The 14643-nt window shown below is 37.2% G+C and overlaps 1 protein-coding gene across 3 annotated transcripts; it reads left to right on the forward strand.

Moving 5' to 3' along the window:
- The first annotated feature begins 723 nt into the window (after positions 1 to 723).
- si:ch211-214p13.8 (B- and T-lymphocyte attenuator) lies at positions 724 to 14323 on the forward strand. 3 transcript variants are annotated; one of them, XM_040005751.1, is made up of 6 exons: positions 1638 to 2637; positions 4112 to 4441; positions 4540 to 4587; positions 4676 to 4804; positions 4899 to 4930; positions 5710 to 8568. In XM_040005751.1, the coding sequence occupies exons 1-6, from the start codon at positions 2556 to 2558 to the stop codon at positions 6184 to 6186; spliced, it is 1098 nt and encodes a 365-aa protein (XP_039861685.1). In that variant the 5' UTR covers positions 1638 to 2555; the 3' UTR covers positions 6187 to 8568. The 3 variants fall into 3 exon arrangements, with proteins under 3 accessions (XP_039861686.1, XP_039861685.1, XP_039861687.1); XM_040005752.1 differs by lacking the exons at positions 4112 to 4441; positions 4540 to 4587; positions 4676 to 4804; positions 4899 to 4930; positions 5710 to 8568 and adding exons at positions 12774 to 13103; positions 13202 to 13249; positions 13338 to 13460; positions 13558 to 14323 and having other exon boundaries at positions 724 to 2637; XM_040005753.1 differs by lacking the exons at positions 1638 to 2637; positions 4112 to 4441; positions 4540 to 4587; ... (1 more) ...; positions 4899 to 4930; positions 5710 to 8568 and adding exons at positions 11611 to 11740; positions 12774 to 13103; positions 13202 to 13249; positions 13338 to 13460; positions 13558 to 14323.
- The last annotated feature ends 320 nt before the right edge of the window (positions 14324 to 14643 follow it).

Here is a 14643-nt window from a genome sequence, read left to right on the forward strand (position 1 = left end):
TGCTTTTATGGCCTTTTTAGTGGGGAGAACATAGCTAGGATTTAATGATTTAACAAATCTTTTAAATCCTTTGTCCTCCACAATGCTAAATGGCTGGGAGTCCTCAATCACCATGCTAACCAGGTCTTCATCTATTTGAGATTGTTCTCCTGAGGAAAGACAATAAAGACAAAGCATAAATATAAATATCACACACGTAACTTATTGCAGTTGTATAATATTGTTATATCATTTAGTAACATTACAGCAGTGCCTAGATGAGGTGTTGTTGTTATATCCCAGCTCCCTGGCACATAGCAAACACTTCACCTTGTACAAAAGTAAAGACAGCTTAACATAAATTGTATTGCACCATCAGTATTATGAAAATACATCTTCTGTAGAAATTAACATACCTTGTTGGGAGGAATAAGATCAAAATGTTCCCACACAGGGGAGGACATCCTCCTCTTCTTAGCTGGCTCCATTCTCTCCTGACTTTCTCTCCTCACTCTCATAAACCTCCAAACTGTCTCCAAACTCTCACTAACCGCAACTCTCCATCAAACACCCACATTTTGAATAAAGTCTGAGGGGTTTATATCGCTGTCATAGCTCGCGGCAAAGTTCGAACCACTTCCTGAACCAGTCACGTGGTACAGCCGGTCAGCGAGGCTTCGGACGTCATCATTTTCAGCTCCTCCCATAAATGAAGCACGCCTCGTTACGCGCATCGCGGAAACGCCCCCTCCATTACTCGAAGCCTCGATACAGAACGTCACATCACTAATCATGGGTGTGCAACTGACATATCTGGAAGCTGTGTGATACTCTCATGTCACTGTGGTCCAAAATGTTTATCTATAGATAACTACCAAAAGCTAAAAGAGAAATAAATAATTATATTATTTTTGTACAGAGACACACACATAATGGCATATCCACATGAAGTAACACACAATTTTCCACCAGATGATGCTGTTGGAAAAGTATGCTCTGATTCACATGACCCTGAGAAGCATTGTCTACAAACTACATAGAAAGGTGAATGTGAACTTACACCACCTGCTGGCTGCACAGACAGAGCAAAAAAGAGTAAAAACAAAAGTCATTCTTGGTGTATACTTCAGATTTCTAACGCACATGTATGTACACAAGTTGCAGCATAATGAAGCCTGAAGCATGATCGGTATTATAAGTTGTTCATATAAGTATACTGGTAACCCGAATGTGAAGAAAAGATTATTTTTTGTGTAATAATTGATCCAATTTTCCTGTTTAAGTCTGAAGAAAACTATCAGAAATTCCTCATTTTCTGGGGCAAAGCTAAAGTGTTCTTTTTTAGATAGTGAATTTGTGCATGTTAACACTTTGACCCTCAGTTAATAAAACAAAATAAAACAAAATAACAGCATGTTTAAGTTTTGTTTAAAAAAAAACTGCTGCATCTTCATTTAAAAAAAATTGCAATGCTCTAGGACTGTATTGTGGAATGTTCTTACAAATTTAATACTACTTTTTAGATTTTTTTGGTTTGTTTTTACATACCCATAAAGGAAAACAAATTTTAACATAACTTATTTTCCAAACTGACAAATGACAAAACGACCAAACAAGAAATTAATTAGCAAACAAAAAAAGAATTACACAGAAGTGCTGCTTGCCTCGAGGCGTAACAGGCCGCAGGCAAGTGGAGTGCCCTGTGGGCTGAAAAACGTTGAAACTCTTAATCAATGCTTAAAGCTTACCATAATAGTAGAAGACACCTGACCTCCCTAAGGGGGCCCAGCCTTCCTCCTCTAACTCCTGTTTAAACAAAGCTATGGACAACAATGAAAGCTACTTCATGAATATAAAAAGGAGCTATCCTCACATTAAATATAATTCACAGTTAATATAATCTTAACTGTGGAGGAGAGACGCCTAATACAAGTACACCAGTCAGACAAGCAGTTGTTCGACTGGTTCCAGATTAATTATGAGATAATGGTGAAGAACGCTGGTTAGAGGGGCCCCGTTGAATTTCTGCATAGGGCCCTAACAGTCTCTACTCTGCACTGGAAAGCTAGCTTTAGTTAAGTGTACAATTTCAAGCAGGTCCAATAGCCACCTTTAGAAACTCAGGGTCCATATAAAGGTGAATGAAACAACTTCTGTAAAATAACTAAACAACTGTGGATAATGCTTCCAGCACTAAGGATCACAATGGGGGTTTTAAAAATAGGGGTTTAATTATAGTTGAGAAGCAATGACAAAACATTTCCTAGTCCCCTAAAGCCCCGCTGATAAATCTCCAGTCATAAACCAAACAAGCCAAAAAGTTAATGGAACTACTTGAGTCGAAGTACCGAACTACCAGCGAGATACTGGAAAAGTACTTCTTTGATTACATAAAGTCCACTCCTCCTTAACATTGCTGGAAACTTTGTTAAGTAACAGCATACTGAATTACACAAAATGTGCCGAATGGTCGTGGCATGCGTGTGGGATGTCAGGAAGTGGTGAGCCTGTCACATGTGAAAAAAAGCCCCTGACGTACCTACAGTCAACTATTTGAAAACTTTCAGGCTGTGAGCATGTTGAGCCTAAAGGATAAACTGAATTATCTGATAATATTTTGCTGCTGTGTGTTTGTCTCTGTCCATGGAAGCGGCAAAGGTAAACATAGATTTTATTTTATTGATGGACTAGCTGTTATAGATGTGCCATGGTTGTTTGAGGGTAGGAACACTTTAGAGCACACTGCTAGAACATAGACTAGAGAGCTATAGAGTAATCATTACTGAGGAACAAAGATAGAAGTTTAAAACTATTTATTTAATATTTAACATAATGAGTGTGAAAAAAACACAACAGAGATTAAAATGCTTAATTCAACTTTCTTTAAAGTTGTACCAAAAACAAACAATGTAGCGCACTTTATTGTTACTGTTGTATACATGGCGTTGTTGCTGGACTAAATAAAAAGAGCATGTACAGCCATTTAACAATACATACATTTTATAATAGTGATATACTTCTGGGCACGCTATGGAGTTTAAAAAAAATAGAGAGATGATATTTTATGTAACGTCAAATCATAAAGGCACACCTAATTAACCAAATAATCAGATGTTGTTCTTGGAAAAATGTGCTGATATGAATTATTTGAACATGGCATGACAAATTTGGGCATATTTGTGTGTTACAGCCACTATGATGGAAATTACATGTCAATATTATAGATGATGAGGGAAAATCGTAGAAAATATTTGAATATTTTTATTACCTTTTATGACTAGGGCATATGGGCACTCCCTCAAAGGATTATTGGCTTCTTGTCTATCTGTAGATTTGTTACACCTCTCATCATTAATATTAGGTTTCTGAGGTGTCTATTATTTGACTGATTACTGAATTATGTGTGAGTAAGACTAAAGGGCTTTTGCTTCAGATCAGGAGGTGCGTTCTCGGTCAACATAAACCAGAGTAAAGGTAAAATCTGCAAATACATTTCCCTCTGTGGCATGCAGCCTCACGGCACTAAATCTCAACCATGCCACACAGAAGCCACACAATACAATACAGTTCCTTTATACAATGTATTTTATCATAAAGTTTATTGTAAAAACATTAATTAAACATTAATTCAATCATGTAAACATTACATTCATACCAGATAAGATAAAACTTAAAACAAATCTTTACAAACATGAATATTAATCTTATCTTGCACAAGTAAATGGCCAGTAAGTCCTCCAGTTACTGAGGAAACAATACTGATAGAATGAAAAACAGACATTATAAAATCATTTGTCTTATGTATAAACATACATATGAACATAAAACATGTTGTTTTTCAATACACAGCATCTAATTACTATTATGTCTTTATTCTCTCCAACTTTGAAATATTAACACTCCAGAGAGTTTGGGGACTTAATTAGACTAATAAAACCACTAGTAAAATGACAGATAGACAAATAAATAAGATGGAAGACATGTGTGGGATGGGAACAATTTACACAGTATTAAGATAAAAAATGTACTTCATTGCTGCAATCACAAAAGAAGAAAATATGCTTCATGTAAACAGGCTTTAATTCTTTTATGATAAGAATTACGCATTACTTAAAAAAAATAAATATTGCAGGTTTACATGCATCGTGTGATGTTGCGATTATGGTCCGAAGAAACAGCACTTGGAAGACTCCTCCACGACAAAGTCTGACAGTCAGCTGTCCGGTCAAACACTGTGGAGAAACGCTGGAGGTCACCTGGTGTAAACTCTTTGACTCAGTCAACTGTGAACGGATTCATGAAACAAAAAATGTGAAGATAACACAGAATCCTTATAAGGATAAGCTGATCTCATATTTAAATTTCAAGGAGATTTCCATTCATGATGATGGCATGTACAGATGTGGTTTACTAAGATATAATGTCAGCGCAATCAGCCATTCCATCAACATCTCAGTATCAGGTATGCTTTCAGATATATTTTATTCTTCATCAGCATTAAAATATAAAATAATAAAATGTGAAGTGATAAATCTGTCTACTATGTATCATTCCCTGAAGAAATGTACCAGGGGATTGAAAACCCCGATAATAATGATAAAAATGCAGGTGAGAAGCTTTATTTGTCAGAAAATCACTGCCAACATTTTCGTGGATGCAGTTTAGCACGACTGATCTGGTTATTGTGCTTTTGTAGGAACAACACCGAGCCCTGATCACAATGAGGATAAGAACTGGAGGCCATACTTCTACATTTGTTTTGGCATAGTGCTTCTGATTCTCATACTGACTGCGCTCATCTTCTTGAGTTCTTGTGACCGGAAACGTAAGAACACTAATTTTTATTTTGGATGGTTGAAACTGATTTCATTGAATTTACCATCTCAAAATGGGTAATTTATTTATTGGCTTTTCTACAGGAGTGCTGACCTTAAACTACGTAAAGGGAGAGGTAATGTTGGTCATATCAAAATATATTTTTGGGATATTTGGGGGGACAAAAAGTATTATTTATGCACTGTTATTTTGTTGTGAAGCACTTTTTTTTTATCCTTGTCTTGAAAGGTGCTACATAAGTAAAATTTTACTTATTCACTTTTGGAGCCAGCATCTAATGGCACCTTGAAGTAGTATAATTTTTGACTTTTTTTTCAGGGTACTTTTGGTCTAACAACAGGCTTGAAAATAGGAGAACCCGTAGTTTAACTCACTGATGAACAATTTCTTTCTTTTTGTTTCAGTTTGAATGTTTTATAGGCTACTGAAAAAAACAAGTAATTTAGAATAGGGGCCACCGTGGTTCAGGGAGTTGGGAAGCTCATCTTGTAACTGGAAGGTTGCCGGTTTGAGCCCCCACTCTGTCTGTCTCAGTCGTTGTGTCCTTGGGCAAGACACTTCACCTGTAGTGAGGGGCCGATGTCAATCTGCCCCAGGGCAGCTGTGGCTACAACTGTAACTTGCCTCCACTAGTGTGTGAATGTGAGAGTGAATGACTAGTGGAATTGTAAAGTGCTTTAAGGGTCTTGCAAAGCGCTATATAAAATGCAATCTATTATTATTATTAATAGAACATTACATGAGCCTCTGACAACCTAGCAGGCTGATTTTACTTTTTTTTTCTAAGCTAATGGTCTTCCAACTAACGTAGGATGGGAGTGTCGAGAATTTTTTTTTACTAATATATTCTAATATATGTTTAATATATTCTCATTTTGGTGTTTTGTGCCATAGGAAATGCCGACTCTTATGATACCAGACCTCCCTAAATGGAGCCCTCCTTCCACTCCTGTCCCACTGACCAACTTGTCTGTTTTAAATGACATCTATTCATCATATACTCCAGAAAGATCAGTATCACCAGCTTCCCAGCCCAGTTCGAACCAGATTTCAGCTTCAAATCCAGCACTTAAATATCAAGACTGTGAAGTATATGGTATCATCAAACATAGACACGCTACCAAACAGGGTGGAAAATATCACACCATGACTAACCAAGTTAAAAACCCAGAGTCTTCTTTCACTGCTGAAAGACCAGGATCACCAGCTCACGAGCAGCATGAGTACCAGATTTCAGCTTCAAATCCAGCAGTCAGAAATGAAGACTATGCAACTTATGCTGTCATCAACCACGGCAAACCTGCTGGAAAACGGCACACCGAGACTAACCAAGTTAAAAACCCAGAGTATGCTGTCATCAAATTTTCCTGAGTGTTGTTGATTTTAAATGGACACTTGCAGATGAAAAAACCGAAAAATGTTTTGCAATATGTGGTGGAGTCATGTGATGAAACGTACAGCTGTACAGCCATACTGCAGAACAGATGAATGGAGGAAGCTTGTGGTTCTCTAAGTGAACTGCATGTCTTCTAGAGTTATCGTGACTAAACCGGAAGCAGCAGTGACTTCATTCTCTAGCCCTCAGGTTTGTTCCCAGCAGCAGCACTTCTTTTTCAACTAATAATTTATTGTACTTTGTATTGTGCTTCTGATGTCATCTGATTCCAGTCCTTGCATTGACTTGACTGCAGTAACTGTCGTACTTTCATAAAAAGGTCATAAACAGATTTCTTCTTGACAGACAAATAACACTTAAATGCAGTTTTCTGACTGATTTGTTATAGAAAGATGGCAGTCATTAAAAAAAGACATGTTAATCAGCACTAGAGAGATTTAAGAGATATGAACAGTTTCTCATACCTGTGCCTCATACAGCGCTTGTTGTTTTTGTCACCACTACTGTCAGAGACAACACCTTGCCTATTGACCACAGAAGTGTGGTTTAGCTCAAATGTGCAGGAAGTTAAAGATGGAAACATTTCTGACAATGACATTTTGTGAACAGGGGACGCTCAGCTTCAACCACATGTACACATTGTTAATATTGCACTTTGGGCGATGGCCTTATTATTGGTCCTGTTTTTCACATATTCTATACTTAAACTAAAAGAAAAACAAGAAAGAGTAGTATTGGTTAGCTTTTAAAAGGTACCAGAAACTACAAGCAACAGAGAATGGGGGAATTAGAGGAAATATTAAATAAAGACAACACAGTAGTTGTCATAGTAGACTCTATGTTTGTTAACCATTTGAGGTTGGAAACCTTAAAGAAATCTCCCCTTGTAAAATGTTATGGCCTTTTTGTGGACATACACTGTGTGCAATTCTGTTTAAGGGGGATTTTCACCTTTAAAATTTCTCTGAATCATTTTATAAGTGAGTCTGAAGTTAGAGCATCTTCCTGGAAAAAAGAGGCATTTATCAAAAATATTAAACCAATTATGGTAAAGCTGCAATTTAACTGTTTAGTATAATTTAAAATGTCAGTATAAATGGGTATTTAATCCTGGCTCTCTAATACTTACACTCAGTTTATCTACATTAGTATATATGTATTTGTATATATACATGTTTGATTTTTTGTTTTGTTTTTTAAAATAAAAACATAGACAATAGACTACAGACCGTATGATTTTTTTTAAATGTTGCATTCAGTATAAGTTCAAACCATTGACTCTGCCCATATGTTTTTACTGAGGCATATATGGCGGGGGGACCAGGGAAAGTTTTTTCATATCTATACGACCAAACACTTTTCTTTTTGAAATCACAGAAGTTGCCCCTCGTTCTTAGAAAGAATTCAGATTTAAGGTAGTTGTGAACTGCCTTCGCTTTTAATAATTTCGAGCTGTGGCCATCTTTTACTGTATGTGCAGTGTGTGATATCAGCTAACAGGTCAATAAAGCAGTAATGCATGATCATAATTTTCTTGTCAAGTCTCACAAACAGAAATCGGCAGAAAATAACACTCATTTACTACATTATGCTTGTGGAAAGGTTTGCTGTGATTTATAAGCTGGTGAGCAGTGTGCCCAGGCTCATACCATGGAATAATGAGTGCTTTTAATATGTTTATTATTTAATATTTCAAGTTTTTTTTTAACCTTCATTACTTCTGAAATACAATAGCCACATGAAATCTTAAACACAGAAACACACATTTAAGCTCTTATAAAAACGGCCAATCAAATCTAATTTTCACCTACTCCAGCCAAGATTCTTTCTTTATTTACAATATGCTTTTTTCCCATAACTTTGAGCATCAATATAATGGGATATATATGTCTTTTAGATAGCTATATGCTGCCTATCTGTGTCTGTTACGACTGTGATCGTAATCATGTGTGAATTTGAGTGTCCAGGTGCTCCTCTGGGATTGGTGGATGGCTCACACCGATTGGCTGAGGACTGGGAGGCAGCGGATAAGAAGAGACCGCCTGGGACTGCCAATTCATTCATCCTCGGCCCGACCCAACCGGCAGACCGTTCACTGTGTCAATATATTATGTTAATGTAAGAGCATGTAGGGGTGGACCGCCTTTTTGTTTGATCAGTTTTCTCCTGTTTTTGTTAGGCAGGGAGGAAAGTGATTGTCGTTTGGTTTAGTTCTTTTGAGTAGGTAAGTTGTGTTTATTCCTGAGATAGGTTACTTTTTGTTTGTTGTTTTGGCCTTGGGTTCACCCTGAAGTTATGATATGCTCCCTTCCTTTGTTTAACTGCACTTATTGTAAATAAATCACTGTCACAAAATATTAAGTGTGTGACGTGCTGCTTGGGGTTGGACGGGGATGGATCACCCTTTATGTTGTGGTCTGGCCGCGCCTAGACGGGCCATAACAGTGTCTATGGAGGTTTTCAGAGGTAAGAAGAGGTGTATTATGTCTGTTTCTTGGGCCTCTTGAATAGACCTGAAACAACCTGGTGTTAGGGTCCCTGGGTCGTTGACCCAGTGTTTTGTGTTTTTGGTTCTTTGATTTTGTTATTTCATTATATTCTAGCTTTGCTTTATGGGTTTTAGGATTATTCTTAGTTTAGGTTCTCTGGGTGGGGTTTGGTTAGAGTTTTAGTGTTCTGGTTTTCTGTCTGTGTTCCATAGTTGCTGTCTCCCCTGTCTGCTGTATCCCCACGTCCAGTCAGTGTCTGTGTCTGCCCTGGTCCCACGTCTCTGTTCCCTTTGTTATAGTGCCTGCCTGTGAGTCTGTGTAATGTTTCCTGTTTTACTTTGAAAGTCCATGTCTGATGTTAATGTGTCTGGTTTTGCTTCCCCTTGTCTCGTTAGGCCTGATTTGCCCCAGCTGTGTTTCCCTCCTGTTACCCATTCCCTGATTGCTCCCTCTGTGTATTTAAGCCCTGTGTTTCTTCTTTGTCTGTGTTGTGATTTACTCTCATTTATGCTGTGTGTTCTGTCTGCCTGGTCATGTAAGTTTATTTGGATTTTTGTTACGTTTTGCCACTTTTTGCCATCCAGCAATAAAAGCTGAGTTTTGAGTTACTTTCCGCCTCAGAGTGTCTGCACTTTGGGTCCTTCTACTTCCACTTCTGCCTGCACACAGCCTTAACCTGACACCTGGCTCCTTTCAGTTTGAAAGAGTGACTCTGCTGTGAGCCCATTTCATGTTCCTCACCATATCTCTAAGGGAGAAATCAGACAACCTTCGGATCAAGCACATTTCCAACACCTGCTTGTCTAATTTCAGTCTTTCAGACATTCTCTGCAGATGCTGCACAACTCCATGTGTCAGTTTCTTGCTTAGTATGTCCCTCAAGCATGAGCAAAGGGCAGCAGCTCATCCCCAACCTGAAATGGGTACTTTTAACTTTTTGCGACTGAGAATCATGGTCATAGACTTGGTGCTAATTGTTGTCCACAGTTGTTTCACACTTGGCCAGTACAACCTGGAGATTATCACTCTGATCACCTTAAACTTACACTACATTATGTTAAAAAAAAAAATCAGAAATGAGATGGTAAGGCCCACAAATCAACTGATTTTGACCTTACACCACCCACCCATCCATAAAAGTTCTGAACAGAAGCTCAGTACTGGTGGAGTCCAATCCACTTACAATGTGAACCAATCTCTTTCTATAGTTTTACTGGGACTAAATGGCCTGTAACCTTTGGCCTAATACACCATATTCCTGAGGCAAACCTCCAAAGGACACATCAAGGAAAGCAATGAATGACTCCTTTGTGACTACAGAACATATGCTGATTTGTAGGATAGGACAAAAACTATATAGAGCTGGGACAAAGCTTCCCAGAGAGTCCCCTTTTCAAAAACTTACTGAGGACTTTCACCCCAGTTTGCCAATTCAAAATTACTGTTCACTTCCACATGATATTGCAGGTCAACCAAGAAAACCCAGAAGTATCCAGACTTGGAGCAATTCCCATGCCCAAGTGGCCTGGCCATTGGAGAGCATAATTTAAGCTGTTCTAAAAGAGAAAGTTGTGTGAGATTGGACAAAAACTCACACAATCTTTATTATTCTTCAGACAATAAAGAGTTGATCCACCTGAACCACAACTAGAATGAAAGCTACACTGTTCCTCTTCAATCTGAGGTTTGACTAAAGGGTGGACTGATGACACTAACCTTCCCAGAGAGCTCCCTTGTTAAAGAGGGAAAACACTATCCCAGTTTAATGAAGACAGCCCTACAACAATAAAGACATGAGGAATTTTCATCCACCTCCCAAGGGTGGAATTTTTTTAACCCTATGACCTCAGCTACAGTGGTGGATCAGTTGTCCTACTTCTCCCCTGATGCTGCTCTTTTATTTATTTGTTTTTAAAGACAGATTTATGGCATTTTACCTTTATTAGATAGTGGAGCAGTAAAGACAGACAGGAAAGTGGAATATGCTCCACGTGGACTCAGTGTCCACAGTGAAGATATCCCAGACAGGGCCCTCCACCAGACATTCCCAGCCCAACCTCACTACATGTGGTGATCTATTAACGGTTCAACATCTCTGTTCACCCGAGTGTCCAAGACATAGAGCCATAGGTCTGATGGCCTTATTAGAAAATCAATCCTAGACTTGGCACTTAAGGTGTCCTGGCGCCTAGTGCGCTCATGAACACCCCTATATTTGAACTAGGTGTCCGTTACATAAGCCTTTCAGAGTTCACTGTCATTGTTCACATAAGCGCTGATGTTGCCCAGCAGGAAGAATGGAGTCTCTAAATAGGGCACTATCTAGCATCCCAGCATGGACTCCACGAAGGACAGGGACTCTCACTCTGCAGCAAGTCTACTGGTTCATTCATGGTTTAAAGGTAAATTTTCCAATACCTTATTAATAATGTTAAATTGTCTTTACTAATGTGTAAAGTGAAAACCGAAAGGAAAATAAACCCAGCTGAACAAAATGAAGATGAAGACAGACAGGAAATAAAAGCAGAGGCATGACACAAGAGAGACATGACAGTAAAACAAAGTAAAACAAGAAGTCACAAAAACAGAGATAAGACCCTAACACTATATAACCTAACACAGAGGCACACAGGTAAAGGCTAAGGAAAATAACACAAGGAACTAAACTCTTCAAACCCTAACCAGACTGCTAATGGAAATAAAAAGGACGTAGAACTAATTTCAAAAGGCCCTTGATGCTAAGAAGGAATATAAAAATCAAATATAAACAACAAACAAACCGAGGAGGAAATGGAGTAACTTCATTCTTCCTTAATACTGAAACTAAAAAACTTTATCATGTTACAACATGAAATGCACATGTGTGTGCAGCACACATGCAGGGAGTAAGGAAGTGGTGAGTACAAGAAGCCTCTGCAGTACCTTCAACAGATTATTTGAAAATTTAAGGTTGTGAGTATGATGAGCCTGATGGACAGATTTAACTCTCTGATGATTTTTTGCTGCTTTGTGTTTGTCTCTGTAGATGGAAGCGGTAAAGGTAAACCTTTATTAATGCTTTTTCTGAAAGCTCTTCTATTAATGAGAAGTTATTTAATATAAACTAATTGTAAAAATGGAAGGATGGATGGAAGAACAACTTAAACAAATGAGATATTTGTTTGCTGAGACTGAAAAGTAAAGACTGAGAGCACAAGACTGGAATGTAGAACATAAGAGACATAGATATAATAATTGGGTACACTGAAACATGACACCGTGTCATGATAGTAAAAGTATTGAAATATATTTTAAAAAGCGAAAGCTCTTAAGTAAGTTTAAGTTTAATCTTTGTATTCCTTCCAAGGAGTGCACAAAATGAACACGGCCATAGAATGAGTGCTTTCCAAAAATTCCCTATACGTTTGGTTCCTATCTTGTTTTGATCTTTAATTTTTTATTTTATTCTATTGTTTTTTCATGTGTGTTGCTGAATCCTGAGCTTAAACATAGCATGTAGAATTGATACAAATTTGATGTGTGATACTGATATTAAATCACAAAATGATATGTTAACCACATAAATTAAGCTTTAATCTTCAACATACAAAGGTTGACAATTTTAGTATGAAAATGACAATTTGTGTAATTGGGATGCTTTGTAAAATGTAAATGAAAATACAATGCAAGAAATCTGCATATATTATGAAATCATATTTTATTCGCAGTAGAACAAAGAAAACATGTAAAATGCTTGAAATTAATAATGTAATTTATAAATGGTATTAGCTTATTTTGAATTTGATGCCAATAATATATGTTTTGCTATTAGTAGTTACAACAGTAGTGTAAGATAGCAATAACACTTTGATGCTTAAGCTTGTAAAACAAGCATCATAGTCAAGCTAAGAACTGTGAGTAGTGTCAAAAAAATGCAATAGTTCCTATACAGTGACTGTTTTAATCAACTCAATAATTTAATTATACAACAATCAGATAGAAATAAGATAATGTTCAAAACAATTAAAAAAAACACAGAAAAACAGTTTTAAACCATTATCACCTCTAAATCTCTCTTCTTTACTTATTTTTAGGTTTACATGCTTCGTGTGATGTTGCGATTATGGTCCGAAGAGACAGCACTCGGAAGACTCCTCCACGACGAAGTCTGACAGTCAGCTGTCCGGTTATACACTGTGGAGAAACGCTGGAGGTCACCTGGTGTAAACTCTTTGACTCAAACAACTGTGAACGGATTCATGAAACAAAAAATGTGAAGATAACACAGGATCCTGATAAGGATAAGCTGATCTCATATTTAAATTTTAAGGAGATTTCCATTCATGATGATGGCATGTACAGATGTGGTTTACTAGGATATAATGTCAGCGCAATCAGCCATTCCATCAGCATCTCAGTATCAGGTATGCTTTCAGATATATTTTATTCTTCTTTGGCATTAAAATATAAAATAATAAAATATGAAGTGTTAATTCTGTCTACTATGTATCATTCCCTAAAGACATGTACCAGGGGATTGAAACCCCCGATAATAATGATAAAAATGCAGGTGAGAAGCTTTATTTGTCAAAAAATCACTGCCAACATTTTCATGGATGCAGTTTAGCACGACTGATCTGGTGATTCTGCTTTTGTAGGAACAACACCGAGCCCTGATCACAATGAAAACTGGAGGCCATACTTCTACATTTATTTTGGCATAGTGCTTCTGATTCTCATACTGACTACCCTCATCTTCCGGAGTTCTTATGACTGGAAACGTAAGAGCATTATTTATTTTTTGGGGGATAGTTGAAACTAAATTTATTGAATTTACCATCTAAAAATGGGTAATTTATTTATTGACTTTTTCTACAGGAGCACTGCCCTCCTCAGCAGCCCAGCCCTGTTCAAACCAGATTTCAGCTTCAAATCCAGCACTTAAATATCAACAATGTGCAGTATATGGTATCATCAACCATAGACATGCTACCAAACAGGGTGGAAAATATCACAACATGACTAACCCAGAGTCTTCTTTTACTGCTGAAAGACCAGAATCACTAACTTGCCAGCCCCATGAGCATCAGATTTCAGCTTCAAATCCAGCACTTAAATATCAACAATGTGCAGTATATGGTATCATCAACCACAGACATACTACTAAACAAGGTTTAAAATATCACGCAGTGACTAATCAAGTTAAAAACCCAGAGTTTTCTTTTACTGCTGAAAAACCAGAATCACCAGCTCACCAGCCGCATGAGTACCAGATTTCAGCTTAAAATCCTGCAGTAAGAAATGTAGATCATGCAACGCATGCTGTCATCAACCACAGACAACCTAGAAAACCTGCTGGAGAACAGCACACCATGGCACAATCAAGTTAAAAATCCAGAATATGCTGTCATCAGCATTCCCTCACTTTTTTTCATTTGAAATGGCTACTTGTTGATGAAATTGTGTAAAAGTGTAAATCAGTACAGTCATGTAAAGAAAAAAGTTTGACTATATAATTCTGTGAAAAACTAAGTAAATCTAAATAGATCTTCACCAAGTTGGCTGATCTAAGATAAGATAAGATAAGATAAGATAACCTTTATTAGTCCCACATGTGGGAAATTTGTTTTGTTACAGCAGTGGACAGTGCAAAGTTGCATAGAAAAATTAAAGAAAAAACACTGGAATAAGATATCAATAAGATACAGTACACAATAGAATAGAATAAAATAAAATACTATCAACAACTGAATAAAATAGAATAAAGTAGAGTACAAATGCTATATACAATATGAGTATAATACAATGATGCCAGAGAGAGTATTGCACTTAGTGTTATTGCTATTTCAATCTAGAGCAACAATCTAGAGCAACAAAACACCATATATTCACTCTAAGGTCTGACAGTGCAATGATCAGAGGCTAGATTAGGTTATATAGGCCTTTTAAAGTTTGTGACAGAAC

The sequence above is a fragment of the Simochromis diagramma genome, unplaced genomic scaffold (genome assembly GCF_900408965.1).
Source record: "Simochromis diagramma unplaced genomic scaffold, fSimDia1.1 OVJJ01000501.1, whole genome shotgun sequence".
Taxonomy (NCBI): Eukaryota; Metazoa; Chordata; class Actinopteri; order Cichliformes; family Cichlidae; genus Simochromis; species Simochromis diagramma.

Excerpts from the sequence above, each read along its gene's own strand:
- si:ch211-214p13.8 (XM_040005751.1), top strand. The coding sequence starts at position 2,556 with ATGTTGAGCCTAAAGGATAAACTGAATTATCTGATAATATTTTGCTGC. Across the intron at positions 2,638-4,111 it reads TGTCCATGGAAGCGGCAAAG|GTTTACATGCATCGTGTGAT; the intron begins GTAAACATAGAT and ends TAAATATTGCAG. Across the intron at positions 4,931-5,709 it reads TAAACTACGTAAAGGGAGAG|GAAATGCCGACTCTTATGAT; the intron begins GTAATGTTGGTC and ends TTTGTGCCATAG.